Source organism: Chlorocebus sabaeus, chromosome 14, assembly GCF_047675955.1.
Source record: "Chlorocebus sabaeus isolate Y175 chromosome 14, mChlSab1.0.hap1, whole genome shotgun sequence".
Taxonomy (NCBI): Eukaryota; Metazoa; Chordata; class Mammalia; order Primates; family Cercopithecidae; genus Chlorocebus; species Chlorocebus sabaeus.
The window spans coordinates 98,478,086-98,504,370 of record NC_132917.1 but is presented as its reverse complement, the minus strand read 5'-3'; the positions used below and the strand labels follow the sequence as shown (position 1 = coordinate 98,504,370).

Here is a 26,285-nt window from a genome sequence, read left to right as displayed (position 1 = left end):
TCCTCATTAGAAGGTTCATTGAAATAGACCTGAAAGAAAGGAATTATCCTCCATTAACCATGTTCTTTTCTGATTTTTGTGCAGGTACAAATAAGTTAGTGGATAACAGACCACCTGCCCTAGCAAAATTCCTCCCGAATAGTCAAGAATTAGGCAACACCAGTAGCTCAGAGGGTGAAAAAGACTCGCCCCCACCGGAGTGGGATTCTGTTCCAGTTCACAAACCCGGCAGCTGTAAGTACAGTGGCTGAGAAACCACAGGGCTCCACTTACCCGCAGTCCACCCCACTCTGGGCGTGGAACTCTTCAGGGGCATGTTGCTTTAAAATACCCATTGGCAGCGCTTTGCCAGCTAAGAGCCCATTGTTAACTAGCTTAATCAGTGGCTAAACTGCTGTAGGTTGAAATCAGTCCTGGTAAGATTATTTACATCAGGGGAATCATTCAAAAATTCACATCAGGGCTTTTTTTTTTTTCAGGGAGCTGGTATACTAGTACACCACTGCCCAGTGTGCAAAATGGAATGGTCTGTTTGGAGTGGTTAATCTTCTAAAGAATTGTTTGCCTTATAAAAGCATTGACTCAGCAGTCCTTTACCTGACGAATTCAATTCCATTTCCTCTCAGCTTTACCCATGTCTTTTTATATAAGCAACCTACACAATGGTTTCGTTATTTTTCTTACTACCTTCTTGACCTTGTTTCTGCAGTTTGGCCTGCAGTAAATCAAGACAGTAGGCAGAGTCAACCAAAATAGAAGTCCTCACCCTGTAGACACTTGACCTGAAATAGGGGACAAGAGAGACCAGCAAAGGGAGGGGCTGACAGCAGGGATTTGGGACCAAGAGAGGTCCTGGCCTTAGGACTGACTGGTCCGCGCTCACCACTGTGTTGGAGTGTGCCAGAGGGTGAGTGAGGAAGACCAGAGATGCAGTCAGGTTTGAGCAACAGTTGGGTCATTGAAGGTGAAAGGGTCAGACAAAGGGCAGGCTCATTGGGCTGAATGAGGGCAGAGCCTGGAGGCTCGGCTGGGGCGTCCACGCTCTCGCCAGGATGTGTAGATACATCCTGGAAAGGACGCTCTCTGAGATGCATCCTGTAGCCCTATTTGCCATGAGACTTTGTGGCACCTCTTAATACTACTTTTTGCCCGGGGTGAGATACAATCCTAAATCCCTCACTCAGCAAATCTTGAAGAAGACCGTGGGTGGACCGTGTGTCCAGGCGGGATGCTTCTGCTTCCTGGAGCCCCCTGAGGTTTCTGCTGGCCATTGGCCCTCGGCTTGACACTCCTTGATTTAGGCAGTTCCCCATTAAACAGATGCCACTTTCAGCAGCAGAACACAGCCCCTGGAGCCAGTTTCACAGGGGTGTTCTGAGGCCCAGTGAGGTGACATGAGCCGTGCTGGTGACATAACAACACAGGCATCATGCTGCCGGGAGAGCGGGCGACAGCCAGACACGGCCACAAGCTGGCGGGCAGCATCCCCAGCCGGTGGCACCTGAGCCACGTGTTGGCATCACTCCCTCTGTGGATGGGAAAGGATGACAGGACCCGACCCCAGGCAGGAGATTCTGGTGCCACCCCTCGGGGGGGAAGTGGGAAATGGCAGGCCAGCCCTCTGGAGGAGGAACTGTGAAGAGCCCGGTGCCACAGGCCTCAGTTTCCCGCCTGGCTCTTCTGCAGAGGCCAGCTGGTGCATCTGAGCATGGTGCCTCGGGGCAGAGCTCCCAGTGTGCAGCGGGGGAGAGATGCAGAGCTTATCTCCTCAGCCCACGTCTGTGCAGTCCTTTTGTTTTTCTAGCTGAGCAATCCCTTACACTGGTTCCAAGCCCTGTGACCTCTCTGCTCTGCCAGCTTTACTAAAATGTTCCAGCAGAGCTCCACTCGATAGAGAATATGGGTGCAGGAAACCCAGGAGAGTCGGTCCCACATGCTCCCCATCACTTTTACCTTCCTGCTCTGCCCCCGCTTTCTCATCCCCTTTCCTCCCTTCGCCTCCCTTGGTGTTTCGTCTTGCTTAGACCTGAAGTTCTGCGAGCGCTGTCAGCAGTGCCAAGCTTAGCGCAGTTCCTTGGGGTGAAAGCGTTGGTCCCACCCAAGACTGTGCAGCCAGCGTGTGGCAGTAGTTACTGGTGGAGTTGTGCAGCCTCTGTGTAAAGATCTCTCCATCCCAAGTAGCACCCTTAGCATGGTGCCCTGTACCATATGAGTTGCAGAGAAAATTCTCCTTGAATAATTTCATGATTTAAAAAGGCAAAAAATACAAAGGGTTAATAAAAGGCAAATCAGAAGACACAAAGGAAAATTTTAATAATATTTGAATCAAAACATTCTCTAATTACACCCCCCGTACTGTTCTGAGTCTCCCCTTCACTCCTACCTCAAGCACTGTTCCGTAGGGGCTTTTCCTAGCTTCCCTTTGCTTTTCCTGTTTCATTTCATCATCACAGTCTTGGGAGCATCTGCAGCACTGGGCCCTGTGAAACACATTCCATCCACAGGAGCTGCCCACACCTTTCCCCAGGACTGGCACCTGGGAGGATCCAGCGCACACCATGGGGCACAGCGGCTCCAAGTGTGGGCGCTGCCCGAGGGGATGAGTCGCTGCAGGGGCGGAGGGAGGCCAGAGAAGGTGGCTAGGGAAGGGTCAGGACAGTTGTGCAGATAGCAAGCTGACAGTGTAGACGTGGTGTCAGATGGGAGGCCTCAGAGAAGCGTGAGGGGGACATAGAGATTCGAGCAGGGCTCATACAGGAGAGCAGTGTGAGACACGTCCTGAGTGTGGGCATCAGGCCAGCAGATCCACAGAGCCAGCGAGGAGGGGCCCACATCAAGGGGTGAGAGTGGGCGGGTGGGAGTCTGGCACCAGCACCGGCAACACTGGGGAAGGTGAGAGAGAAGGCAGCAGGCGGCCCTGAGGATGGGGGAGTGGGGAGTGGAGAGCACGGGCTTCCAAGGGATGGCTGCTTTACTCGGCAGGGCCACACTAGAGCCTTGACCTAGCCAAGCCCTGGGGAGCCTTGAGCCCTGAGCCCTGAGCCCTGGGGGTGGGGGAGAAGTAGCTTGTGCTAGAGAGTATGACCAGGGAAGCAGTGGCCGCAGGCAGAGCGGCTGCAGTGTGGCAGCGAGGGGACGGGAGAAGCGGAGCGGGGGTTACTCAGGGTACGCAGAAATCTCACAAGGCAGGAGGGGCCAGCCAGGGAGCCAGGGGAAGGACGCCCAGCTGGGCAGACCTGGACTGGGGATTGTGCCCTGTGGTGACGGGAATTCACAGCTCTCCCCTCACCTTCTTCCTCTTGCAGTAGCTACAGCAGTACCACGTTGCACACAATAGATGTGCAAAATGATTCATTTTTTGATAAAAGCTATATATATTTCCATGTACTGAGAATGTTATTTTATGACTGAAATTTTTTGTTTTAATTTTAGAGGCGGGGTCAGGCTGGAGTGCAGTGGTGTGATTATAGCTCACTGCAGCCTCAAACTCCTGGCTGAAGCAGGCCTCCCACCCCAGCCTCCCAAAGTGCTGAGGTTACCGGTCCGAGCCACTGTGCCCAGCCTGTTTTAGATTTTTAAAACAGCTGTGTAGACATTACCTTAAAGGACACAGGAATATACCAGGAGCTGCACATTCCCGTCCCGTCAGGGATCAGAGCTGCACATTCCCGTCACGTCAACAGAGAGGCTTTACTGAACTTGGGGATTCAGCCTGGAACGCTGCACCTCCCACAGCTGTAAACCTGCGTGTAGGCACGAGGCTTTTCCGGGTCCCCAGGCAGCGGCCTCAGCTCTCCACCCCTGGAGGACGTGGAAGACCCTCCCCCCCGCCTGAGGTGGGGGAGTGAAGACATTGTCGCCACGCAACACAGCAGGGACAGGGCACGCTCTTGCTCCCCTCAGATCCCCAGTACAGAGAGATGTGGCTGCTTTCCCTTTAAAACCTGTGAAACAGACAGAACACATCGAAGAGCTTTCGTTTGTTCTCCTCTTTGTAGAAGAGCTTGAGTTCTGCATCGTCTAGAGAACATTCAGAGTGATTGGAAGACTGCTCATCAAAACACCACACTAACAAGCCCTTTGTTTTTAATTTCCAGCTACCGATAGTCTTTATAAACTTTCTCTGCAAACCCTCAACGCAGACATTTTCTTAAAACAACGCCAGACCTCACCGACACCTGCCTCCCCGTCTCCCCCGGCCGCCCCCTGCCCCTTCGTGGCCCGGGGCAGCTACAGCAGCATCGTCAACAGCAGCTCCAGCAGGTAGGTCTGCTGCTTCCTTTCCAGTCCTCAGCTCGAAACATGCCTGAAACCCAGTGTCACACCCTTTACATAGAAACACCGGCCAGAGACCACTGTCTGGTGTTACTTCTGACGACTGCCGGCTTGTGTGGGCCCCTTTACATGGGGTCCACCCCCTCTTCTGCTGCTGTGCTGGTGCCCAGCTCCAACAGGAACCCCGTTCCCATTCTAATGCAGTCATTCTTCCCACCCGTGGACCGAGAAATGCACCGTTTAACTCACTAGAGGGATATTTTCATTGAAGAGCCAATGAACATTTACTAAGCATTACATGAAGACCTAAAGGGGATTCCTGTGAGTTGGGAATATGGGTTTATATTTTGGCCTTTGGACAATTTGGCTTAGGACTTAGAAGGGCAGGATCTGGTCCAAGACTGTTGTGCTGGGTGAGGTGCTGCAGTAGGGGATGTGTGCACCCGGGACGGCAGCCTCCTGACCACACAGACGGTCAGGATGCAGGATCCATGGATGCAGGAACCATGCTGTTCTCCGAGGCACAGAGCCTCGCTTGTGTCCTCCTGCCACAGTGTAGCGCAAGCCTGACGGTCACAGATGGCGTTCTCACCGTGTGCCTCGCCGTGGCATGGGTTTCTGTGCACCGCATCACCGGCCAGCCTGGGGTCAGGTTCGCCCCCCATTGCCTAAGAGGCAGTAACCACTGAGGCTGGGGGAGCCACCCCGCTTAGGGGCCTTGCCACAGGAGCACCTCGCCGTGTCCTGGCAGGGAAGGGGACTCCCTGAGGCCCAGCCCTTCCCGGTGTCAGTGCCTGCCCTGTGCATGTCCTGCTGGGTGGCTCAAGCGTTCTTCACAAAAGTGTGGTCAAAGCCTCTGCCAGTCCCTAAATTGTGATCCCGCCCTGGTCTCTTTCATAGCGATCTTTCGTTTTCTTACCTTTCTCCAGATTGCCCTCTATCTCTGATTAAGCGGTCTGAGGCCCCAGAGCATGTGACATGAGGCTGAGCGATGCTCTGTGAGCTGCCCCGCTGCAGAGAAGCCCACTTGGGGCTCAGTCCTGCCAGCCCCACACCTCTTCGAGGCAGGGCACTGCTGAGGAATGAGTTCTCTCTTTGCTTCTTTTTCAAGTGACCCTAAAATAAAGCAGCCAAATGGAAGCAAACACAAGTTGACAAAGGCAGCCTCACTCCCGGGCAAGAACGGCAACCCCACTTTCGCTGCAGTCACGGCCGGCTACGACAAGAGCCCAGGTCAGTGCCTTTGCTTCAGAGACCTGCCACGCCGGGCGCCGGGCCCGGTGGAATGACCTCTGCCCTGATGTACCTTCCATTGATTGAGCGTCCATTGTTACAGGTGGGAATGGCTTTGCTAAAGTTTCTTCAAACAAAACAGGTTTCTCCAGCACCCTTGGCATTTCACATGCTCCTGTTGACAGCGATGGCTCAGACAGGTACGGTAGACCACCACTAACTGCTAGAAAGACGGAAGGCTTCTCAAGTTGGGTCAGCACCTTTTACCCATAGTGGGTTTCAGGGCATTCTTCGCCTGATTTACAAGGAGGTGTTTGTCAGAAGTGGTCAGGTGCCTCTAAGAAATCATGTCTGCTGGGTGGAAGCAGAAAGCCGGCTGTGGTGCCTTCCCCGGGCGGGGTCCAGATAGAGAAAGGGGCACCCACGCCTGTCTCAGCCCAGCAGACACGCATGTTAAACCTGTTCTCACTCTCCTCCGTCCCCTGGTCTGTGGTGAGATGGGATCTGATCGTTAAAAACAGAAGAGCAAAAGTTACTTGGGAGAAGGGAAATTTGGAGCGAATACTAGACAGTTTGTAGTAAATCATTGGCCACGCCTCTTTCGTGAGCCAGGCTTGTTTTCCATGCAGCAGTCACCTTGGTTGACTTTTCCTGACAAGCAACAGTAGAGCCCCAATTTACCTACTTTGCACTAATGGGAAATGAGTCCTAGATTTGAAATTTTTTTTTTTTTTTTGAGACGGAGTCTTGCTCTGTCGCCCAGGCTGGAGTGCAGTGGCGCGATCTCAGCTCACTGCAAGCTCCGCCTCCCGGGTTTACGCCATTCTCCTGCCTCAGCCTCCCGAGTAGCTGGGACTACAGGCGCCCGCCACCTCGCCTGGCTAGTTTTTTGGATTTTTTAGTAGAGACGGGGTTTCGCCGTATTAGCCAGGATGGTCTCGATCTCCTGACCTCGTGATCCGCCCACCTCGGCCTCCCAAAGTGCTGGGATTACAGGCTTGAGCCACCGTGCCCGGCCTGAAATAGTTTTTAAATAAACCTTCCATTACCAAAAAGCAAACAGAAGGAAAAAAATGTCTGTTTCTCTGCAAAACACTTGCTTTAAACTGGGCTGTGGGCTAGTGATAGGTCATCCGGAGCTCGGAGGCTCCCTCCGGCTCAGTCCTTGTGGGAAGCAGCCATTGTTCAGCTCCTCCTTTTGTCTTTGTTTTTCATATTTGAGTACCCCCAGTTGAAGCAGTGTCTCCTGTTTGTGAAGCTGTGCACTATGGATCCGTTTTCACTAACCACCATACATTTCTGTGTGTTGCGTTTTCCTCTTGTAACATTTAGCTCGGGTTTGTGGAGTCCCGTCAGCAACCCAAGCAGCCCTGACTTCACTCCCCTCAATTCGTTCTCCGCCTTTGGAAATTCTTTTAATCTAACTGGTGGTGAGTGTTTAACACTAGATGTGTAACTAATAAGCCTGTGGACAGAGGAAGGGAGAGGAGGTGTGGTTTTGTGTGTTGGAGAACACGGCACAGCAGCGCTGTGGAAGGAGGCCCCGCAGGAAGCTCCCTGGGAAGGGTCCCCTCCCCTCCTCCTCCCTCACCCGCACCAGCAGCCCAAAGGGGCAGAGGACCGGGCTTGACACGGTGCGTGCACCAGTTGGTGTGAGTTCCACGGCGGGTACTGAAGGGCTTCACAGAAGGGTTCCGGTCTGAAATGGGGCCCTGAGCATGCCAGGGGTCCTCTTCTTGCTGTCCAGAACTGGAGGTCACCACAGAAGCTTCGCATTAGCTATCATGTGAGAGTGGGGAATGTCTGCATTTGGATGTCATCAGTGGCACATCAGCTCGTGCACTGTGCGTTCGAGTTCTGGAGGACATCCCTGCCCCTGCTTCCGCTGGGCTGTGGTGGGGCTGGGGCAGTGGGTGTGGTGGCTCCAGGAGCAGTGGTGGGAGGTGTGCCGTTGAGTGGAGCCCCCTGCCGTGGTGATCATGGCAAAACCAAATATGGACTTGACGACTGTTGCTTTATTTCCAGAAGTTTTCAGCAAACTCGGATTATCTCGATCGTGCAATCAGGCCTCACAGAGGAGCTGGAGCGAGTTTAATAGTGGCCCTTCATACCTTTGGGACTCGCCAGCCACAGATCCCAGTCCTTCCTGGCCCGCCAGTTCCGGCTCCCCGACCCACACAGCCACAGTGAGTACTTGGGGCTGGGGCTGAGGCCTGGCCCTGGCCCACTCACTCGCCACCTGCCATTGCTGTCACATGGATGGCACTGACACAGTTATAAACAACCAACAGCAGCATCAGAGGGGTGGGTTAGTCCTTCTGTTATCTTCACTGCTTTGTCTTCGTATTCTGTCAAAATGATCAATCGATGTTCTTCAGAGTCATTACAATCAGGAAGTTTTAGGAAGAACAACTGAACTGCTGTGAGGTTGGTCTCTAGAGTCCCTCCTAATAGATCAAGGGCATTTTCTGCGTCTTCCCCACCTGTAAATGGACCCCAAGGGTGGCCACAGGCCTGTGGCAGGTTCAGATGGCTGAGGGAAGCCTTTAGCATCTGTGCAGTGCAGGCACTGGGCTCCAGGAGCAAGCTCGATACTGCATTTACTTCGTTGCTGAGAAGCCCCTGTGTCTCAGCTTAGATTTTCTAGAGCGCATTTGTTTGCTGCTTGGCCGAAGTCGTCTGCAAAGATCATGCACCAAAAGAGTATTCTTGCCAAGGAAAATAATTAGTGGTCCTGGCTTCCACAAAATTATGGCAAAAATATGACCCCACTGCGTTTGCCTCTTTATTCTCAGAAAAACTAAATTAGACATGCAAGGTTTTATAATAGATATTTCAACTTTACAGATTCCAAAGTTTGTCTTCATGTGTAATTATTCAACCTTCTGTTTTAAAACCACCTGAACCACTCTTTAAAAGAGAAGTCAGCAAACTTTGTATAGAGTCAGATAGTGACTATTATAGGCTCTGAAGGCCGTGCTTCACCGCTGCCATGGCAGTGCACAGGCCGATGGGCACAGCTGTGTTCCAATACCAAGTCTGTTTACAAAAGTAGGCAGAGCTGGATTGGTCCACGGGCTGTCCTTTCTTAAAATATCACAACCAGCCGGCACGGTGGCTAATGCCTGTAATCCCAGCACTTTGGGAGGCTGAGGTGGGAAGATCGCTTGAGCCCAGGAGTTTGAGGCTGCAGTGAGCCATGATCACACCACTGCACTCCAGCCTGAGTGATGGAGCAAGACCCTGTCTCAAAAAGATCAGAATCATCTGCCATCTGCTCATAAATATATGTATAAAACATTTGTTCCAAAGTGAGCAAAGTGAGAGGAACGTGTGCCCCAGCCTCATCTTTTCTGTAGCCTTACCCCCTTACCCCTACCCCCTTACCCACTTGACCCCCTGCCTGCCGGGCTCAGTGCTGGACGCTTTGTTTTGTCACAGTCGGTCCTCGGTAACACCAGCGGCCTGTGGTCCACCACTCCATTCAGCAACTCCATTTGGTCCAGCAACCTTAGCAGCGCCCTTCCCTTCACAACTCCAGCAAACACGCTGGCAAGCATCGGCCTCATGGGCACGGAAAACTCCCCTGCTCCCCACGCCCCCTCTGCCTCCAGCCCAGCTGACGACTTGGGACAGACCTACAACCCGTGGCGGATATGGAGCCCCACGATTGGAAGAAGAAGCTCGGACCCTTGGTCTAATTCGCACTTTCCTCACGAGAATTAAATTAGGCAAAAAACAAACAAACAAACAAACCTAGTGGGCCCTCATCTAGATCATGATGTGCCAGTTTCTGAGACATCTGTTTAAGGCTCTTACTGCAGCTCCCCCTCCCCACCCTCCTCATCTTTGCAAAACAGACCCAAGCAGGGCAGGCTCAGACCACTCGCTTCTTTCAGATCTTTCTTGCAATTATGATAACATGAGATTTGCTGTTGTGCTTTTAGAGAAAAGTCTGGACTCAGCCACAAACTCTAATAAGACCTGTACATCTGAGGACCTTTCCCGTTAACTGCGTTTTGACCACCTGTCTTCCCCATGCTTTATTTATCTGTATGAACACATTTGACATTACAGCTAAGGAAATAATTTGAGTTGATTCAGAAGTCCTGGCATGTGACAATTTTGTTAAATTACCAAGTTTGGTTTTTAATAATTTCGCAATATTATGCGCCAAGATCTAATTTTAAAACTGTATGAGGACTTTGTGCTGAAAATACAGAGTATTTTTTTAAAGTAAGGCTGTCTTGGTTTAAAAGCAGATTACAGAAATGTAAGTCAACTTAAGAACAGTGAATGAATGTAAAAACATTCAGTTGAGACCATATGCATTTTCTGTGCTGTTTGTACTTGAGGTATGTAACATTTGTATACCTGAACTTATTTTAAAGATGAACTGAAATGCACATAGCCAAGTCTTGAGATACAAGATTGAATGTGTATTTCTTAAAAATACAACTTTGTGTTGTACTTTGAAATAAATGATGCTTTTTTCAAAAGCCTTGACTTGTTTTGTGGTTTTTTACACACAAGGTGTATTTGTTAGGATTTTCTCACACCGGAGTAAACCCCCTTATCCTTGGCTTGCTCGGTGGCGCGGACAGGTTAAGATGGGGCTTGCTCTGTCATTGCTGGAACTTCCTGCAGTCTGATGGAGTTCTGTGTGCTCCCGTGGCAGTCATGGAGGGTCCTTGATCGAAAACGACTTGAAAGCCTGTTTGGATTCATCCAGTAAGTGTTTTCCCTCTGCCACTATCCTAAAAGGCCTCATAAAAAGCAGCCATTGCTACCATGTATTGAGTACTGACTCTGCGTCAGGTACCTGGCTAACACTCGACGTGCTGGGTTACTCCGTTACACTTGAGGAACCCGGCTGGGCCATGCTGGCTCAGAAGCCCCAGGTCAGGCTGGCCGCAGAGTCACACGGCACCCACTGTGCCGCCTTCCCTCTGGTCACAGCCACCATTCTCAGGAACAGTCTGTGTCCAACTCACCCCTGTGTGTTCTAACACTGGCCAACCTCTACCCGCCTTCAGTCTAAGGAAGTTGTGTGGTGAGAGGAAGACAGACGGAGAAGGAGAGAAGTGGGGCACAGAGGGAAGACAGCAGGGACTCAGGGGCGGCCTGGGGGAGGGCCCTGAGGGCCACCTGTGGGAGCTCACCAGCCGCAGCACAGCGTGCAGTGCCCCTGTGCCCTTTCATTTCTAAACAGTGGCTTGGAGACAAGGCGGGATGCCTTGGGCTGTGGCACAGGGGCTGGGGGTACTAGAAACCACTGTTTACCCACTGGTATTAATTAGATTTAGCAGTTTACCAGCTGATACAGCTATACCCCAAAGCCAGGCTGGATGGAAAGCAACCTCTGTGACGCTGAGACATGGAGCCACAGGTGACAGTGACACAGGGTGCCACGTAGAAATACCAGCTGGGGCTGCTGGAAACGGAGCCTCGGTACAGACTAGAAATGACTTAGCCAAGTCTGTTAGGTGCAGTAGTAAAGGCTACACATCTAAACTGTATTTTTTTCTTTTAACTAGAAATGTGTAGACCCTTTTCCAATGTTAAGACTCTCAGCTCCTCCATGGTCCCTGTGGAGCCCACACAGACACGAGGTGAGTCTCAGTAGCCACAGCACATGCGTTGGTTTCATCTTGCCTGCTCCAACTTGCTTTTCTCAGCGTCTTCCCTGTGTTAAAGCCAGCCTTTGTAGGAGATGCTGCACATCAGTGTTCTGTTGGAGGCTAGTTACATCATGAAATCAAAACCATCCCCATGAAGGTGGGAGTGATTTAGTCAGAATGTTGTTTGGCGTGATTGTGAATCTGACCTTTTCTCTGCTTTGTACCAAAGGTCAGTAGAACAAGCCACATTATTTTTACAACCTGTGATGTGTCCCTCGGGGACACCAGATTTCCTGTGCAACCGGAGCTGTGGTGTGTAGGCTGACATCAGGCCTTGTACAATGCTCGCAGGTACATGCACTTGCACGGTCAGGACAAATTCAGGGCTTGGGTTTCTCTTTCTACACCAAAGCAGATAATGAGGTGGAAAGCTCTGCATACAGGTGAACATCCTAGAAACCCTCACTTAAACAAAAGAAAAACTGGGTCAGGCGCCGGGGCCCCACCTGTCATCCCAGCACTTTGGGAGGCCGAGGTGGGCGGATCAGTGGAAGTCAGGAGTTCTAGACTACCCTGGCCAACATGGTGAAATCCCGTCTCTACTAAAAATACAAAAATTAGCTGGGTGTGGTGGCGCACACCTATAATCCCAGCTACTCAGGAGGCTGAGGCAGGAGAATTACTTGAACCCAGGAGGCGGAGGTTGCAGTGAGCCAAGATTGTACCACCGCACTCCAGCCTGGCGACAGAGCAAGACTCCATCTCAAAAAAACAAAAAAAAAAAGAAAAAACTTGTATTGGCAGACTTTCCCTCAGAAAGAGTATCTCAAGAATCGATCCTAAACTTGCTTCATCAGAACAACCTCCTGAGACCCCCTAGACTCCTTTTTTAAGTTCTCATTTCACCCCATGAGCCTCACCAGCAGGCTTGAGAGAAACACTACGGACTTGGGAGGAGATACACACAAGGGTCTCTTCTGTTACTTGTGCTTTCGAAATAATAACAACTGGGTCTGTTTACAGTGGACGCTCGTCACATGACAGTCGCTTTGGACTAGGCCAAGGCTGAATTTAAAAAGGTTATATATAAAGAATTGTACTTACATGAAATAATAATGGATGTCTTTATGGGTTTGTCTTGAGACAGGGTCTTGCTCTGTCACCTAGGCTGAAGTGGCACAATCATAGGCTCACTGCAGCCTTGAACTCCCAGGCCCAAGCAAGTTCTCCCTCCTCAGTCTCCCAAGTAGCTGGGACAACAGGCACGGACCACCACATCCGGCTAATTTTTTTATTTTTTGTAGGGACAAAGTCTTGCTTTGTTGCCCAGTCTGGTCTCAAACTCCTGAGTGCAAGCGATCCTCCTGCCTCAGCCTCCCAAAGTGCTGGGATTACAGACGTGAGCCACTATGCCCAGGTATCTTATATGTTTATATAAATACACATGTAAATAAAGGTATAATCTTTTTTAAATGTTTTTTACCTAAACTGTGTATCAGAGGAGTGAAAAAAGAATTTGGATTTTTAATGACAACCTGAAATAATTTAAAGGATCAGAATCTCATTTAAAAAGGCTGTCTTTAAGGAAAAAGCCGAGGATAGGCATCTGGGAAACACAGACTCCAAAGGAATGGGGTCAGTGCTCCAAAGCTAAAAAGTTAAGGTCTCTTTTATACAGGCAGAAAACAAATTTAGTGGAATCACAGCATTTTCCGTATGAGTCTGGTTTATGAGTAACAGCAACTTGATTAGTTACAGCTTGATGTTTTTTCTTTCCAATTGAAAGACTATATTTAACATTGTGATTTAGACAGTGTAGTCGTCGTGAAGTCCTTGTGTAAGAGAAGAAAGAGGGAAATTATAATGAGCATCAACAGGAGAGAAGGGGTCCTTCCCTGCTGCCCCTGAGTTTTTTATAACATTTTACAAAACGGTGTGTCATGCGCGTCTGTGTGAAGAGATCACCAAACAGGCTTTGCATGAGCAGTAAAGCTTTTTAATCACCTGGGTGCGGGCGAGCTGAGTCCGAAAAGAGAGTCAGCGAAGGGAGATAAGGGTGGGGCCGTTTTATAGGATTTGAGTAGGTAAAGGAAGACCTTCCCACCTCTATACAGTCTGATAACGGACCAGCCTCTACTAGTCAAATCACCCAAGCAGTTTCTCAGGCTCTTGATAGTCAGTGGAACCTTCATACCCCTTTCCCATCCTCAGTCTTCAGGAAAGGCAGAACGGACTAATGGTCTTTTAAAAACACACCTCACCCAGCTCAGTCACCAACTTAAAAAGGACTGGACAATACTTTTACCACTTGCCCTTCTCAGAATTCAGGCCTGTCCGCGGAATGCTACAGGTTCCAGCCCATTTGAGCTCCTGTGTGGACACTCCTTTCTATTAGGTCCCAGTCTCATTCCAGACACCAGACCAACTTGGACTGCACCCCGAAAAGCTTGTCATCCCTACTGTCTTCTCTCTAGTCGTACTCCTAGTCACCGTTCTCAACTACTCATAAATGCCCTGCTCGTGTTTACACTGTTTCTCCAAAGCCATCACAGCTGATACATCCTGGTGCTATCCCAAACCGCCACTCTAAATTCCCTCTTAACGTAAATAATATTTGCTGGCAGGGCTATGCTGAGCCTCCTTGGGTACTCTCCAATTAGATGTCCTACGTCCTCCCAATTCTTAGTCCTTTAACACCTGTCTTCTCTCCTCTCATTCAGACCTTGTGGCTTCTGTTTAGTTTTTCAATTTATACAAAACTGCATCCAGCCCATCACCAATCATTCTATATGGCAAATGCTCCTTCTAACAACCCCACAATATCGCCTCTTACCACAAAATCTTCCTTCAGCTTCATCTCTCCCACTCTAGGTTCCCACGCCGCCCCTAATCCCGCTTGAAGCAGCCCTGAGAAACATCGCCCATTCTCTCTCCATAACAACCCCCCCAAAATTTTCGCCACCCCAACACTTCAACACTATTTTCTTTTATTTTTCTTATTAATATAAGGCGGCAAAAATGTCAGGCCTCTGAGCCCAAACCAAGCCATCGCGTCCCCTGTGACTGGCACGTGTACGCCCAGATGGCCTGAAGTAACTGAAGAATCACGAAAGAAGTGAAAATGCCCTGCCCCGCCTTAACCGATGACATTCCACCACACTTTTAAAGAAGTGAAAATGGCCAGTCCTTGACTTGAGTGATGACATTACCTTGTGAAAGTCCTTTTCCTGGCTCATCCTGGCTCAAAAAGCTCCCCCACTGAGCACCTTGTGACCCCCCCCACCCCTGCCTCCCAGAGAACAACCCCCCTTTGACTGTAATTTTCCTTTACCTACCCAAATCCTACAAACCGGCCCCACCCTTACCTCCCTTCTCTGACTCTCTTTTCGGACTCAGCCCGCTGCCCCCAGGTGATTAAAAAGCTTTATTGCTCACACAAAGCCTGTTTGGTGGTCTCTTCACACAGACACGCATGACACAGTGTAGGCAAAGAAAAAGGATAATCTATAATCAGAGAAACAGGTTACAGGTGCCTGTTACATGACTCAGGCCTCATAATCACATTCCTTTAAGGCTGTAAATAAAATTCCAACAGCTTTGATTTTGAATTATTTTCACACATGTAAAGTGACTAAGTGATGCTATATTTGAAGGAAGATTCCTTTCTGTCACCAAATTGTTAACTCTCACTGTAAAAAATACATACCGTTTAGTAATTTTGTTAGAGATGCCTTGAGTAGCTTTGTCCTAATTTTACTTGTTCCTATTTCAAAATGCTACCACAGAGTTAAATTCACCCTTAAAATACAGACCGATCCCAGAAATTAGGTCATTGCAGATGACTCAAACATTTGCTCCCACGTGGGCAGGTTGGAAAAAATGACGAACAAACGTTTAGACTGATAGTATAAAGAAATGTGACTGGGGTCGTCCACAAAGTTTGAATGCTTTAGAAACAGGCTTCTAACCCTGACAGATGCCTCTAAAAGTTGAGTAACAGACATTTTAGATGCTTTGCTATCTTAGCTATAGAAGCGGTAAAAGGTCATTCAAATACAAAGACTCAGATCCTAATGGCAATGTCTGGGCTGACCACTACGCTAAAGAAACAAGATCAGCCCATACGAACACTCCTGTGATCTCACCGGTCTTGAGAAATTCAGAGGCTGCTGTTAGCGTCAGAACAAGCCCCTGATTTGCAAAAAGAAAATGAGGAAAGTTCTGATGCCTATTACATCTTAGGAGAGCCGGCTAATGTCATCAGAAAGGTGATAGTGGACTCTAACAAAAATTCTTTATGATATTACCCCAAATTGGATGCCTGTAAAGATAAATTGGCAACAATATTAAACCAGGTAATTTTAGAGGTATTGCCAAGAACAGTTACAAAACATCCCCCAGTGAACGAAATCCTGATAAAACGTTTAAAATGTAGACGTGAGCAGGAACTAGAGAGCTTGAAGGCCCTTCAGACCCCTCCAGGTGGACTCCATACCGATGCCTTCTGCGGTGGATTATCAATACATTCTGGTTATTGTTTGTTGATATTCACTGTGGATTGAAATTTTCCCTGCCAGAGAGTGACAAAAAGGGCTTGATTTTGTTTTCCAACCTGGAAAATCCCCACTTACTTCTAATGACAGAGATACTCCTTTTTCCAGACCAGTGCAGTGGTTGGTTTGGTCCTGCTGAGTCTCTTGTTGAACTATGATCCCCAGTGTGAAAGATGGGGCCTGGTGGAGCGGGTGGAGCCCTCATGAATGACTTGGTGCCATTCTCACTCGAGTAAGTGTTTACCCTTAGTTCCCACAAGAACTAGTTGTTGAAAAGAGCTTGGCACCTTCCCCCACCTCCTGCTTCCTCCCTTTCTCACCGTGTGGTCTGCACAGGGCTCTCCTTCGCCTCCACCAGGAGTGCACCCGTCCTGAGGCCCTCAACAGAAGAAGATGCTACGCCATGCTTCCTGTACAGCCTGCAGAACCCTGAACCAAATAAACCTCTTCACACGCCACTCAGCCTCAGGTGTTCCTTTACAGCAACACAAAGGGACTAAAACATACTGTTATTAAGAAACACTGAAAATGTGCCTTCAATCCAGAGATTTCACTGTCCTTGTTTTCTCCAGTCGTCTAGAAAGACAGAACTAATGGAATTTTTTTTTAGATAGCATACCTCTCAGAAACCTCCAAAATTCTACATCTTAAGAGATTACCGTTAGCGTTGTAAGATCAACCACCTCTAGGTCCCATGTTGCCTCCTTATGGATTCATAACATGCCACTGTATACAGCTCGAAGCTTCATCCCAGCTTAGATTCTACATGATTGTGTCAGGTCTCTGAGCCAAAGCTAAGCCATCATATCCCCTGTGACCTGCACGTAACACATCCAGATGGCCGGTTCCTGCCTTAACTGATGGCATTCCACCACAAAAGAAGTGAAAATGAGGCCGGGCGCGGTGGCTCAAGCCTGTAATCCCAGCACTTTGGGAGGCCGAGACAGGCGGATCACGAGGTCAGGAGATCAAGACCATCCTGGCTAACACAGTGAAACCCCGTCTCTACTAAAAAATACAAAAAAAACTAGCCGGGCGAGGTGGTGGGCGCCTGTAGTCCCAGCTACTCGGGAGGCTGAGGCAGGAGAATGGAGTAAATCCGGGAGGCGGAGCTTGCAGTGAGCAGAGATCTGGCCACTGCACTCCAGCCTGGGCCACAGAGCGAGAGTCCGCCTCAAAAAAAAAAAAAAAAAAAAAAAAGAAGTGAAAATGGCCTGTTCCTGCCTTAACAGTTGTCATTACCTTGTGAAATTCCTTTTCCTGGCTCATCCTGGCTCAAAAGCTCCCCCACTGAGCACCTTGTGACCCCAACCCCTGCCTGCCAGAGAACCTCCTTTAACTGTAATTTTCCTTTACCTACCAAAATCCTACAGAACGACCCCACCCCACCTCCCCCTTCACTGACTCTTTTCGGACTCAGCCTGCTGCACCCAGGTGATTAAAAAGCTTTATGGCTCACACAAAGCCTGTTTGGTGGTCTCTTCACACGGACGCGCATGACATTTTGGTGCCGTGACTCGGATGGGGGACCTCCCTTGGGAGATCAATCCCCTGTGCTCCTGCTCTTTGCTCCGTGAGAAAGATCCACCTACGACCTCAGGTCCTCAGACTGACCAGCCCAAGGAACATCTCATCGATTTTAAATCCGGTAAGCGGCCTCTTTTTACTCTGTTCTTCAACCTCTCTCACTATCCCTCAACCTCCTTCTCCTTTCAATCTTGGCGCCGCTCTTCAATCTCTCCCTTCTCTTAATTTCAATTCCTTTCATTTTCTGGTAGAGACAAAGGAGACGCATTTTATCCGTGGACCCAAAACTCCGGCGCCGGTCACGGACTCGGGAAGGCAGCCTTCCCTCTGTGTTTAATCATTGCGGGGACGCCTCTCTGATTATTCACCCACGTTCCATTGGTGTCCGATCTCCAGGGGGACGCCTGCTTTGGCTGCTCACCCCGCCTTTCTCTGTGTCTCTCCCTTCTCTTTAAACTTCCCTCCTTCACTATGGGCAGCTTTCCATCCTCCATTCCTCCCTCTTCTCCCTTAGCCTGTGTTCTCCAGAACTGAAAACCTCTTCAACTCTCACCTGACCTAAAATCTAAGTGTCTTATTTTCTTCTCAATACTGTTTGGCCCCAGTACAAACTCGACAGGGGTTCTAAACAGCCAGAAAACGGCACTTTCAATTTTTCTATCCTACAAGATCTAGATAATTCTTGTCATAAAATGGACAAACGTTCTGAGGTGCCTGAGGTCCTGGCATTCTTTTACACATTGTTCCCTGGTCCCAATGCGACCGGCATGCCTGTCCCCTCTGTCCCAACCCCAAGCGTCGCTGAGTCTTTCTAGTCTTCCTTTTCTACAGACCCATCTGACCTCTCCCCTTCTCCCCAGGCTGCTCCTCGCCAGGCCGAGCCAGGCCCCAGTTCTTCCTCAGCCTCTGCTCCCCCACCCTATCATCTTTGTATCACCTCCTCTCCTCACACCCAGTCTGGTTTCCATGACTAGCCCTCCCCAACCTGCCCAACAATTTCCTCTTAAAGAGGCGGCTGGAGCTAAAGGCAGAGTCAAGGTTAATGCTCCTCTTTTCTTTATCCGACCTCTCCCACATCAGCTGGCATTTAGGCTCTTTTTCATCAAATATAAAAACCCAGCCCAGTTCATGGCCTGCTTCGCAGCAACCCTTAGACGCTTTACCGCCCTAGACCCAGAGGGGCCAGAAGGCCGCCTTATTCTTCATATGCATTTTATCACCCAGTCAGCTCCCGACATTAGAAAAAGCTCCAAAAATTAGATTCCGGCCCTCAAACCCCACAACAGGACTTAATTAACCTCACCTTCAAGGTGTACAGTAATAGAGTAGAGGCAGCCAAGTAGCGATTATTTCTGAGTTGCAGTTCCTTGCCTCTACTGTGAGACAAACCCCAGCCACATCTCCAGCACACAAGAACTTCCAAACACCTGAACTACAGCTGCCAGGGGTTCCTCCAGGACCGCCTCCCCCAGGAGCTTGTTTCAAGTGCCAGAAATCTGGTCACTGGGCCAAGGAATTCCCGCAGCCCAGGATTCCTCCTAAGCCGTGTCCCATCTGTGCGGGACCCCACTGAAAACTGGACTATCCAACTGGCCCAAGGCTCCTCTGACTCCTTCCCACATCTTCTCAGCTTAGCGGCTGAAGACTGACGCTGCCAGATCGCCTCGGAAGCCTCCTGGACCATCACAGACGCTTTAGGTAACTCTTACAGTGGAGGGTAAGTCCGTCCCCTTCTTAATACAGAGGCTATCCACTCCACATTACCTTTTTTTCGAGGGCCTGTTTGCCTTGCCTCCATAACTGTTGTGGGTATTGATGGTCAGGCTTCTAAACCTCTTAAAACTCCCCAACTCTGGTGCCAACTTGGACAACATTCTTTTATGCACTCCTTTTTAGTTATCCCCACCTGCCCAGCTCCCTTATCAGGCCAAGACATTTTAACTAAATTATCTGCTTCCCTGACTATTCCTAGGCTGCAGCCACACCTCATTGCCACCTTTTCCCCCTGTTCAAAGCCTCCTTCACATCCTCCCCTCATATCCCCCCACCTTAACCCACAAGTATAGGACGCCTCTACTCCCTCCTTGGCGACCGATCAGTCACCCCTTACATCCCATTAAAACCTAATCACCCACCCCTTACCATCCCATTAAAACCTAATCACCCTTACCCCGCTCAATGCCAATATCCCATCCCACAGCACGCTTTAAAAGGATTAAAGCCTATTACCACTCACCTCCTACAGCATGGCCTTTTAAAGCCTGTAAACTCCCCTAACAATTCCCCCATTTTACCTGTCCTTAAACCAGACAAGCCTTACACGTTAGTTCAGGATCTGCGCCTTATCAACCAAATTGTCTTGCCTGTTCACCCCGTGGTGCCAAACCCATATACTCTCCTATCCTCAATACCTCCCTCCACAACCCAGTATTCTGTTCTGGATCTCAAACATACTTTCTTTATTATTCCTTTGCACTCTTCATCCCAGCCTCTCTTTGCTTTCACTTGGACTGACCCTGACACCCATCAGGCCAGCAAATTACCTGGACTGTACGGCCACAAGGCTTCACGGACAGCCCCCATTACTTCATTCAAGCCCAAATTTCTTCCTCATCTGTTACCTATCTCGGCATAATTCTCATAAAAATGCACGTGCTCTCCCTGCTGATGGTGTTCGGCTAATCTCCCAAACCCCAATCCCTTCTACAAAACAACAATTCCTTTCCTTCCTAGGCATGGTTAGTGCAGTCAGAATTCTTACACAAGAGCCAAGACGGTGACCTGTAGCCTTTCTGTCCAAACAACTTGACCTTACTATTTTAGCCCAGCCCTCATGCCTGTGTGCAGCGGCTGCCACTGCCTTAATACTTTTAGAGGCCCTAAAAATCACAAACTATGCTCAACTCACTCTCTACAGTTCTCATAACTTCCAGAATCTATTTTCTTCCTCCCACCTGACACATATACTTTCTGCTCCCCAGCTCCTTCTGCTATACTCACTCTCTGCTGAGTCTCCCACAATTACCATTGTTCCTGGCCCAGACTTCAATCCGGCCTCCCACATTATTCCAGATACCACACCTGACCCCCATGACTGTATCTCTCTGAAACACCTGACATTCACTCCATTTCCCCATATTCTTTCGTGTTCCTCACCCTGATCACACTTGGTTTATTGATGGCAGTTCCACCAGGCCTAATCGCCACTCACCAGCAAAGGCGGGCTGTGCTATAGTATCTTCCACATCTATCATTGAGGCCACCGCTCTGCCCCCCTCCACTACCTCTCAGCAAGCCGAACTAGTTGCCTTAACTCAGGCCCTCACTCTTGCAAAAGGATTACGCGTCAATATTTATACTGACTCTAAATATGCCTTCCATATCCTGCACCACCATGCTGGTATATGGGCTGAAAGAGGTGTCCTCACTACACAGGTGTCCTCCATCATTAATGCCTCTTTAATAAAAATGCTTCTCAAAGCCGCTTTACTGCCAAAGGAAGCTGGAGTCATTCACTGCAAAGGCCATCAAAAGGCATCAGATCCCATCACTCAAGACAACACTTATGCTGATAAAGAAGCTAAAAAAGCAGCTAGTGTTCCAGCTTCTATCCCTCACGGCAATTTTCCTCCTTCTTATCTAGTCACTCCCACCTATTCCTCCACTGAAACTTCCACCTATCAATCTCTTCCCACACAAGGGGAATGGTTCTTAGACCAAGGAAAATATCTCCTTCCAGCCTCACAGGCCCATTCTATTCTGTCGTCGTTTCATAACCTTTTCCATGTAAGTTACAAGCCGCTAGCCCTCCTCTTAAAACCTCTCATTTCCTTTCCATCATGGAAATATATCCTCAAGAAAATCACTTCTCAGTGTTCCATCTGCTATTCTACTGCCCCTCAGGGATTGTTCAGACCCCCTCTCTTCCCTACACATCAAGCTCAAGGATTTGCCCCTGCCCAGGACTGACAAATTGACTTTACTCACATGCCCAGAGTCAGAAAACTAAAATGCCTCTTGGTCTGGGTAGACACTTTCACTGGATGGGTAGAGGGTCTGAGAAGGCCACCGCGGTCATTTCTTTCCTTCTGTCAGACGTAATTCCTCGGTTTGGCCTTCCCACCTCTATGCAGTCTGATAATGGACCAGTCTTTACTAGTCAAATCACCCAAGCCGTTTCTCAGGCTCTTGGTATTCAGTAAAACCTTCATACCCCTTACGGTCCTCAATCTTCAAGAAAAGTAGAATAGAGTAATAGTCTTTTAAAAACACACCTCACCCAGCTCAGCCACCAACTTAAAAAGGACTGGACAATACTTTTACCACTTGCCCTTCTCAGAATTCAGGCCTGTCCTCGGAATGCTACAGGGTACAGCCCATTTGAGCTCCTGTATAGACGCTCCTTTTTATTAAGCCCCAGTCTCATTCCAGACACCAGACCAACTTGGACTGTGCCCAAAAAAACTAGTCATCCCTACTGTCTTCTATCTAGTCATACTCCTATTCACCATTCTCAACTACTCATAAATGCCCTGCTCGTGTTTACACTGCCGGTTTGCACTGTTTCTCCAAGCCATCACAGCTGATATCTCCTGGTGCTATCCCAAACCGCCACTCTTAACTCCCTCTTAAAGTAAATAAATAATCTTTGCTGGCAAGGCTATGCTGAACCTCCTTAGGCACTCTCTAATTAGATGTCCTAGGTCCTCCCAATTCTTAGTCCTTTAACACCTGTTTTCTCTCCTCTTATTCAGATCTTGTCTCTTCCGTTTAGTTTTTTAATTCATACAAAACTGCATCCAGGCCATCACCAATCATTCTATATGGCAAATGCTCCTTCTAATATCCCCACAATATCGCCTCTTACCACAAAATCTTCCTTCAGCTTCATCTCTCCCACTCTAGGTTCCCACGCCGCCCCTAATCCCGCTTGAAGCAGCCCTGAGAAACATCGCCCATTCTCTCTCCATACCACCCCCAAAAAAATTTTCGCCACCCCTTCAACACTATTTTGATTTTTCCTATTAATATAAGAAAACAGGAATGTCAGGCCTCTGAGCCAAAGCTAAGCCATCACATCCCCTGTGACCTGTGCGTACACATCCAGATGGCCGGTTCCTGCCTTAACTGATGACATTACCTTGTGAAATTCCTTTTCCTGGCTCATCCTGGCTCAAAAGCTCCTCCACTGAGCACCTTGTGATCCCACACCCCTGTCCGCCAGAGAACAACCCCCCTTTGACTGTAATTTTCCTTTACCTACCCAAATCCTACACAACGGCCCCACCCCTATCTCCCTTCGCTGACTCTCTTTTCGGACTCAGCCTGCTGCACCCAGGTGATTAAAAAGCTTTATTGCTCACACAAAGCCTGTTTGGTGGTCTCTTCACATGGATGCGCATGACAGGTTACATTTTATTTCCAGCTTTATCTCAACATGAACATGAACTGTACAGTGCATCCAAAACACACCCGCCTCTACATGATCTGCAGCTTCTATACAAAAGGCACACAAAGACGCGAAATGTATTCCTGTTACAATAATAGGCTCCCCATACAGTCCGCGCATCAGCGGGACACTACGTCTTATCAGTCCGTGTCAGGCTTATATTGGCCTGCCACACGCTCACGTATATTCAGAGTGGTTAGATATGTTCAGATATTTACAACAACCACGTCTCCAGTAATGCATTCTTTGAAAGAGTACCCAGCAATCCAGCGTAATATTATCATAGAGGATTCCAAAACCTTCCAGTAGTGATCCTTGATTTGCTCTTCAGGCATACCCTGCAAACTACAGTTCCCACCAAGGGAATAAAACGACTAGAGACAGAGTTCAAAACCCGTTGGTAATTTTAGCTACAGCCACAAACAAGACCACTCTGCTCTGAAAGTCCAACCGACTAAGTCCATTCGTTAGAGTTATCAAGGACAGTCATATAAGCTTTATTTTCCTCTTAGCCAGCAAAGGGACAGGCCATGCCACAGCAAATACTTCTTTTTAAACCTAGAAAAACACCACAGGGGAACAGGACAGCTTATGACTATTAGAAAAAGCCCTTGACCTCTAAGGCCAACCCAGCTGGCTTCTGGAACATGCTCCCATTACCTGGAGGCGCTCCAGGCCCTTGTCTTGCAGACCAGTTAGGAGAACTAACAGTCATTGCGTTTCTCATAATAACCTATAAATGGTCGGCTAGCATCTCCTGTCTAGAGTTTCAGATGCTACTGCACAACAGTTCTTACGTCATGCGGTTCAACAACTCGCTTTACAACAGAGAGGAAAAAGCTGTTAACTCTGGTGTAACTGTAGACTATGTTCAACAGACACTCTTGAACCAGCCTGTACTCTAAAGCAAGCCCTGACTCCATAGACCCACCCCCCAAATAAGCTCATAACCAAGGCCCACATCCTACAACTGCTACTTGCTAACACCCTCTTATGAGACACCCCAGCTCGCTGTTGTGGGGGCCCCCCTTGCTGCAGGGAGCAACAAGTCCAGCTGCTTTCACTGCAGGCCGTTGCTGCTGCTCTTCCGGGAAAGGCGTTGACAATTTGGGTGCACACATGGGCGAAGGGGCATGGAGGGGTGTGGCCTGGGTTCCAGTCCTGGCTCTGCCATTTACTGGTCATGGCCCTTGGGCACTCTCTGCCCCTCCCAGAACCTCGGTTTCCCCATTCGCAAAACAAACACCCTATCTCAGGAGGATGGTGTGAAGCATGAGGCCAAATAAATAAATGGTAGCACTTGCTATTCTTGTCTTGTTACTGTGGTGTTCCAAAGATGTTTCGAGTGTTAAGCCCCTAGAAATGGCAGCTTCCTGATAGGGATGGAACTCATCTGGCAGGGGGCAGAAGGCCACCAATCTGGAGGCTCCTGAGCTCCTTGCCACCTCCTGGGGCCCCTCCTCCCACACCCTCATCCATCCCACCCTCACCACTGGGTCCACCGCCACCCTGGGCAGCCGTTTGCCTCAGCCCCGCCTCAGCACACCTGTGGCAGCAACTCCAGGGACAAGGTTCTTAGAGGGACTGGATTTGGACCATTCCTCCCAGCCAGATGTTTTGCAGCAGGGAGAGGAGGATGCGTCAGATTCCTGTGCCCACCAAGCACCACCTCCTTTTCCAGTTAAGCCAGTGTGGGGCTGCAAGTTTGCAGGCATTCAGGATCCTTCTGCAACTTAATTGCTTTGCCCTCAGTCCGCCTCCCACTTCTCCAGAATGCACGCTCCCAGCAGCTTTCACAGACCTGAGCCCTGACGGTGCCTCGTCCACCCAGAACTCCACAGCCAGCAGGGCTTGCTGCTGCCTAGAAGGGCCTATTGCCGGCCAGACAGGCGGATCACGAGGTCAGGAGATCGAGACCATCCTGGCTACCACGGTGAAACCCCACCGCTACTAAAAATACAAAAAATTAGCCGGGCGAGGTGGCGGGCGCCTGTAATCCCACCTACTCGGGAGGCTGAGGCAGGAGAAAGGCGTGAACCCGGGAGGCAGAGCTTGCAGTGAGCCGAGATCGCGCCACTGCACTCCAGCCTGGGCGACAGAGCGAGACTCCATCTCAAAAAAAAAAAAAAAAAAAAAAAAAAAACCTATTGCTATCATCCCCTTGTCCCTGCTCTATAAATGTCCTTTTGGGAAAAGTGCTCCCATCTCCCTCCTTTGCCACACAGAGAGCACACTGTGCATGCTATTAGTCAGCCCCTTTTGTAAGAAACGGGAGGTGTCACATCCCCTATAAGCAATACTCCCTCTACGAATGCACTCCCGGACTAAACCATCACGGACCTAAGGAGAGCGTATGAGATCGGGGATCAGCCCCGGGCTCATGGGCTCCCACTGGAGGGGAAGCCTGTGGCTCTGCTTTCAGGAGCAATGTCATGGGAAGCTATATAGAGAAACTAAAATTTGGCCTTACAGAGCTACGGTGCTGTATGTTTTATAAAATTAGAATCCAGTGTCTTTTAGAGGTGGTGTGAACCTTGGAGACTGCAGGCTGGGGTGGCGCCCCACTGAGCACACCCTGAGTGGGAGGGAACCCCGCCTAGCTGCCGCATGGCATTGAACACGGAATGAGGAGATGGCCCAGAACCCACACCAGGCCTCACGCACCAGTCACAGCACAGAGGCCACCAGGGGTCAGTCTAGCAGCATCACACATGAGAAAGACACTGGTTCTTCTGCTCCATGGAGAGCACGCCTGCCGTTCACTAGCCCAGCCCATGGCCCGCAGGGAAGCAGAACTGACTATTCATGGCCACCAGCCTGTTGCCTCCTCACCTGATGAAAATCAGACCGATACGAAATTACAGAGAGAAGGAAGAGCCACGACTTCTTAAAAAAACACAGTTGAGCGTCTTCTTGATCAAAAAAAACCTGCTTTAAACTTGCCAAGTGGATTAACAGTTTTCAATCATTTGTTATAAATCCTGCACCAACACATCGATTATAAGGAACTGGTTTTCCCCCAGCCATGACTGAGCTGGGTTGAGCCCATCATCAACATTGTGAATAAATGCTCCTAACGTTGCCCTTGCCCTGTGCTCATAAACTTTCAACAGGTGAGAAACATGGCCCCAGGTGAGATATTTTACACCACACAGACGTGGAGAGTCAGGCAGGGCAGCCATTGCCTGCCGCTCTCTCCTTGTGGATTGGGTACAGACCACACAGGACTTGGGAAATTTCACTGTCAGTGTCTCCCACACCTGGGGTGTTAAAATCTAGGCGCTTGGCTCCAAGATGCATTACAAGGACTAATCGTCATTAGTTCCTGGCAAGTGTCTGCATTCGAGTTGGCAGACACGTCCTGCCCAGAGCCTTCCACACCTACAAAGCAGCCGTCTTCACAACAGATGGTTCAGCCAGTCACCAACAGCTTTAAAAAAAAAACCACAGCCCTGGTGCCAGGACAGGCCAGGTCCAATAGACACTCTTCTGACAGCAGGATTTTTTCACACTGAGATAAAATTCACATCAAATACATGCAATTTAACCATTTCAGAGTATACAGCTCACTGCTTTTTAGTATATTCACAATGTTGGGCAACCATCACCTCTCTCTCATTCCAGAAC

At 49.3% G+C, this 26,285-nt stretch overlaps 1 protein-coding gene across 2 annotated transcripts in view; it reads left to right on the top strand.

Annotated features, from left to right (window-relative positions):
- The window catches only part of TMEM131 (transmembrane protein 131), a 247,746-nt gene extending 237,739 nt beyond the window's left edge, over positions 1-10,007 (top strand). The window contains exons 35-41 of one of the 2 annotated variants that reach the window (XM_008008079.3): positions 85-234; positions 4,098-4,263; positions 5,387-5,508; positions 5,612-5,708; positions 6,841-6,938; positions 7,534-7,694; positions 8,950-10,007. In XM_008008079.3, the coding sequence (XP_008006270.1) occupies positions 85-234; positions 4,098-4,263; positions 5,387-5,508; positions 5,612-5,708; positions 6,841-6,938; positions 7,534-7,694; positions 8,950-9,234 (1,079 nt within the window). In that variant the 3' untranslated portion in view covers positions 9,235-10,007. The remainder of the gene's footprint in view (positions 1-84; positions 235-4,097; positions 4,264-5,386; positions 5,509-5,611; positions 5,709-6,840; positions 6,939-7,533; positions 7,695-8,949) is intronic. The other variant, XM_008008080.3, reaches the window with a different exon arrangement.
- Positions 10,008-26,285: the final 16,278 nt, after the last annotated feature.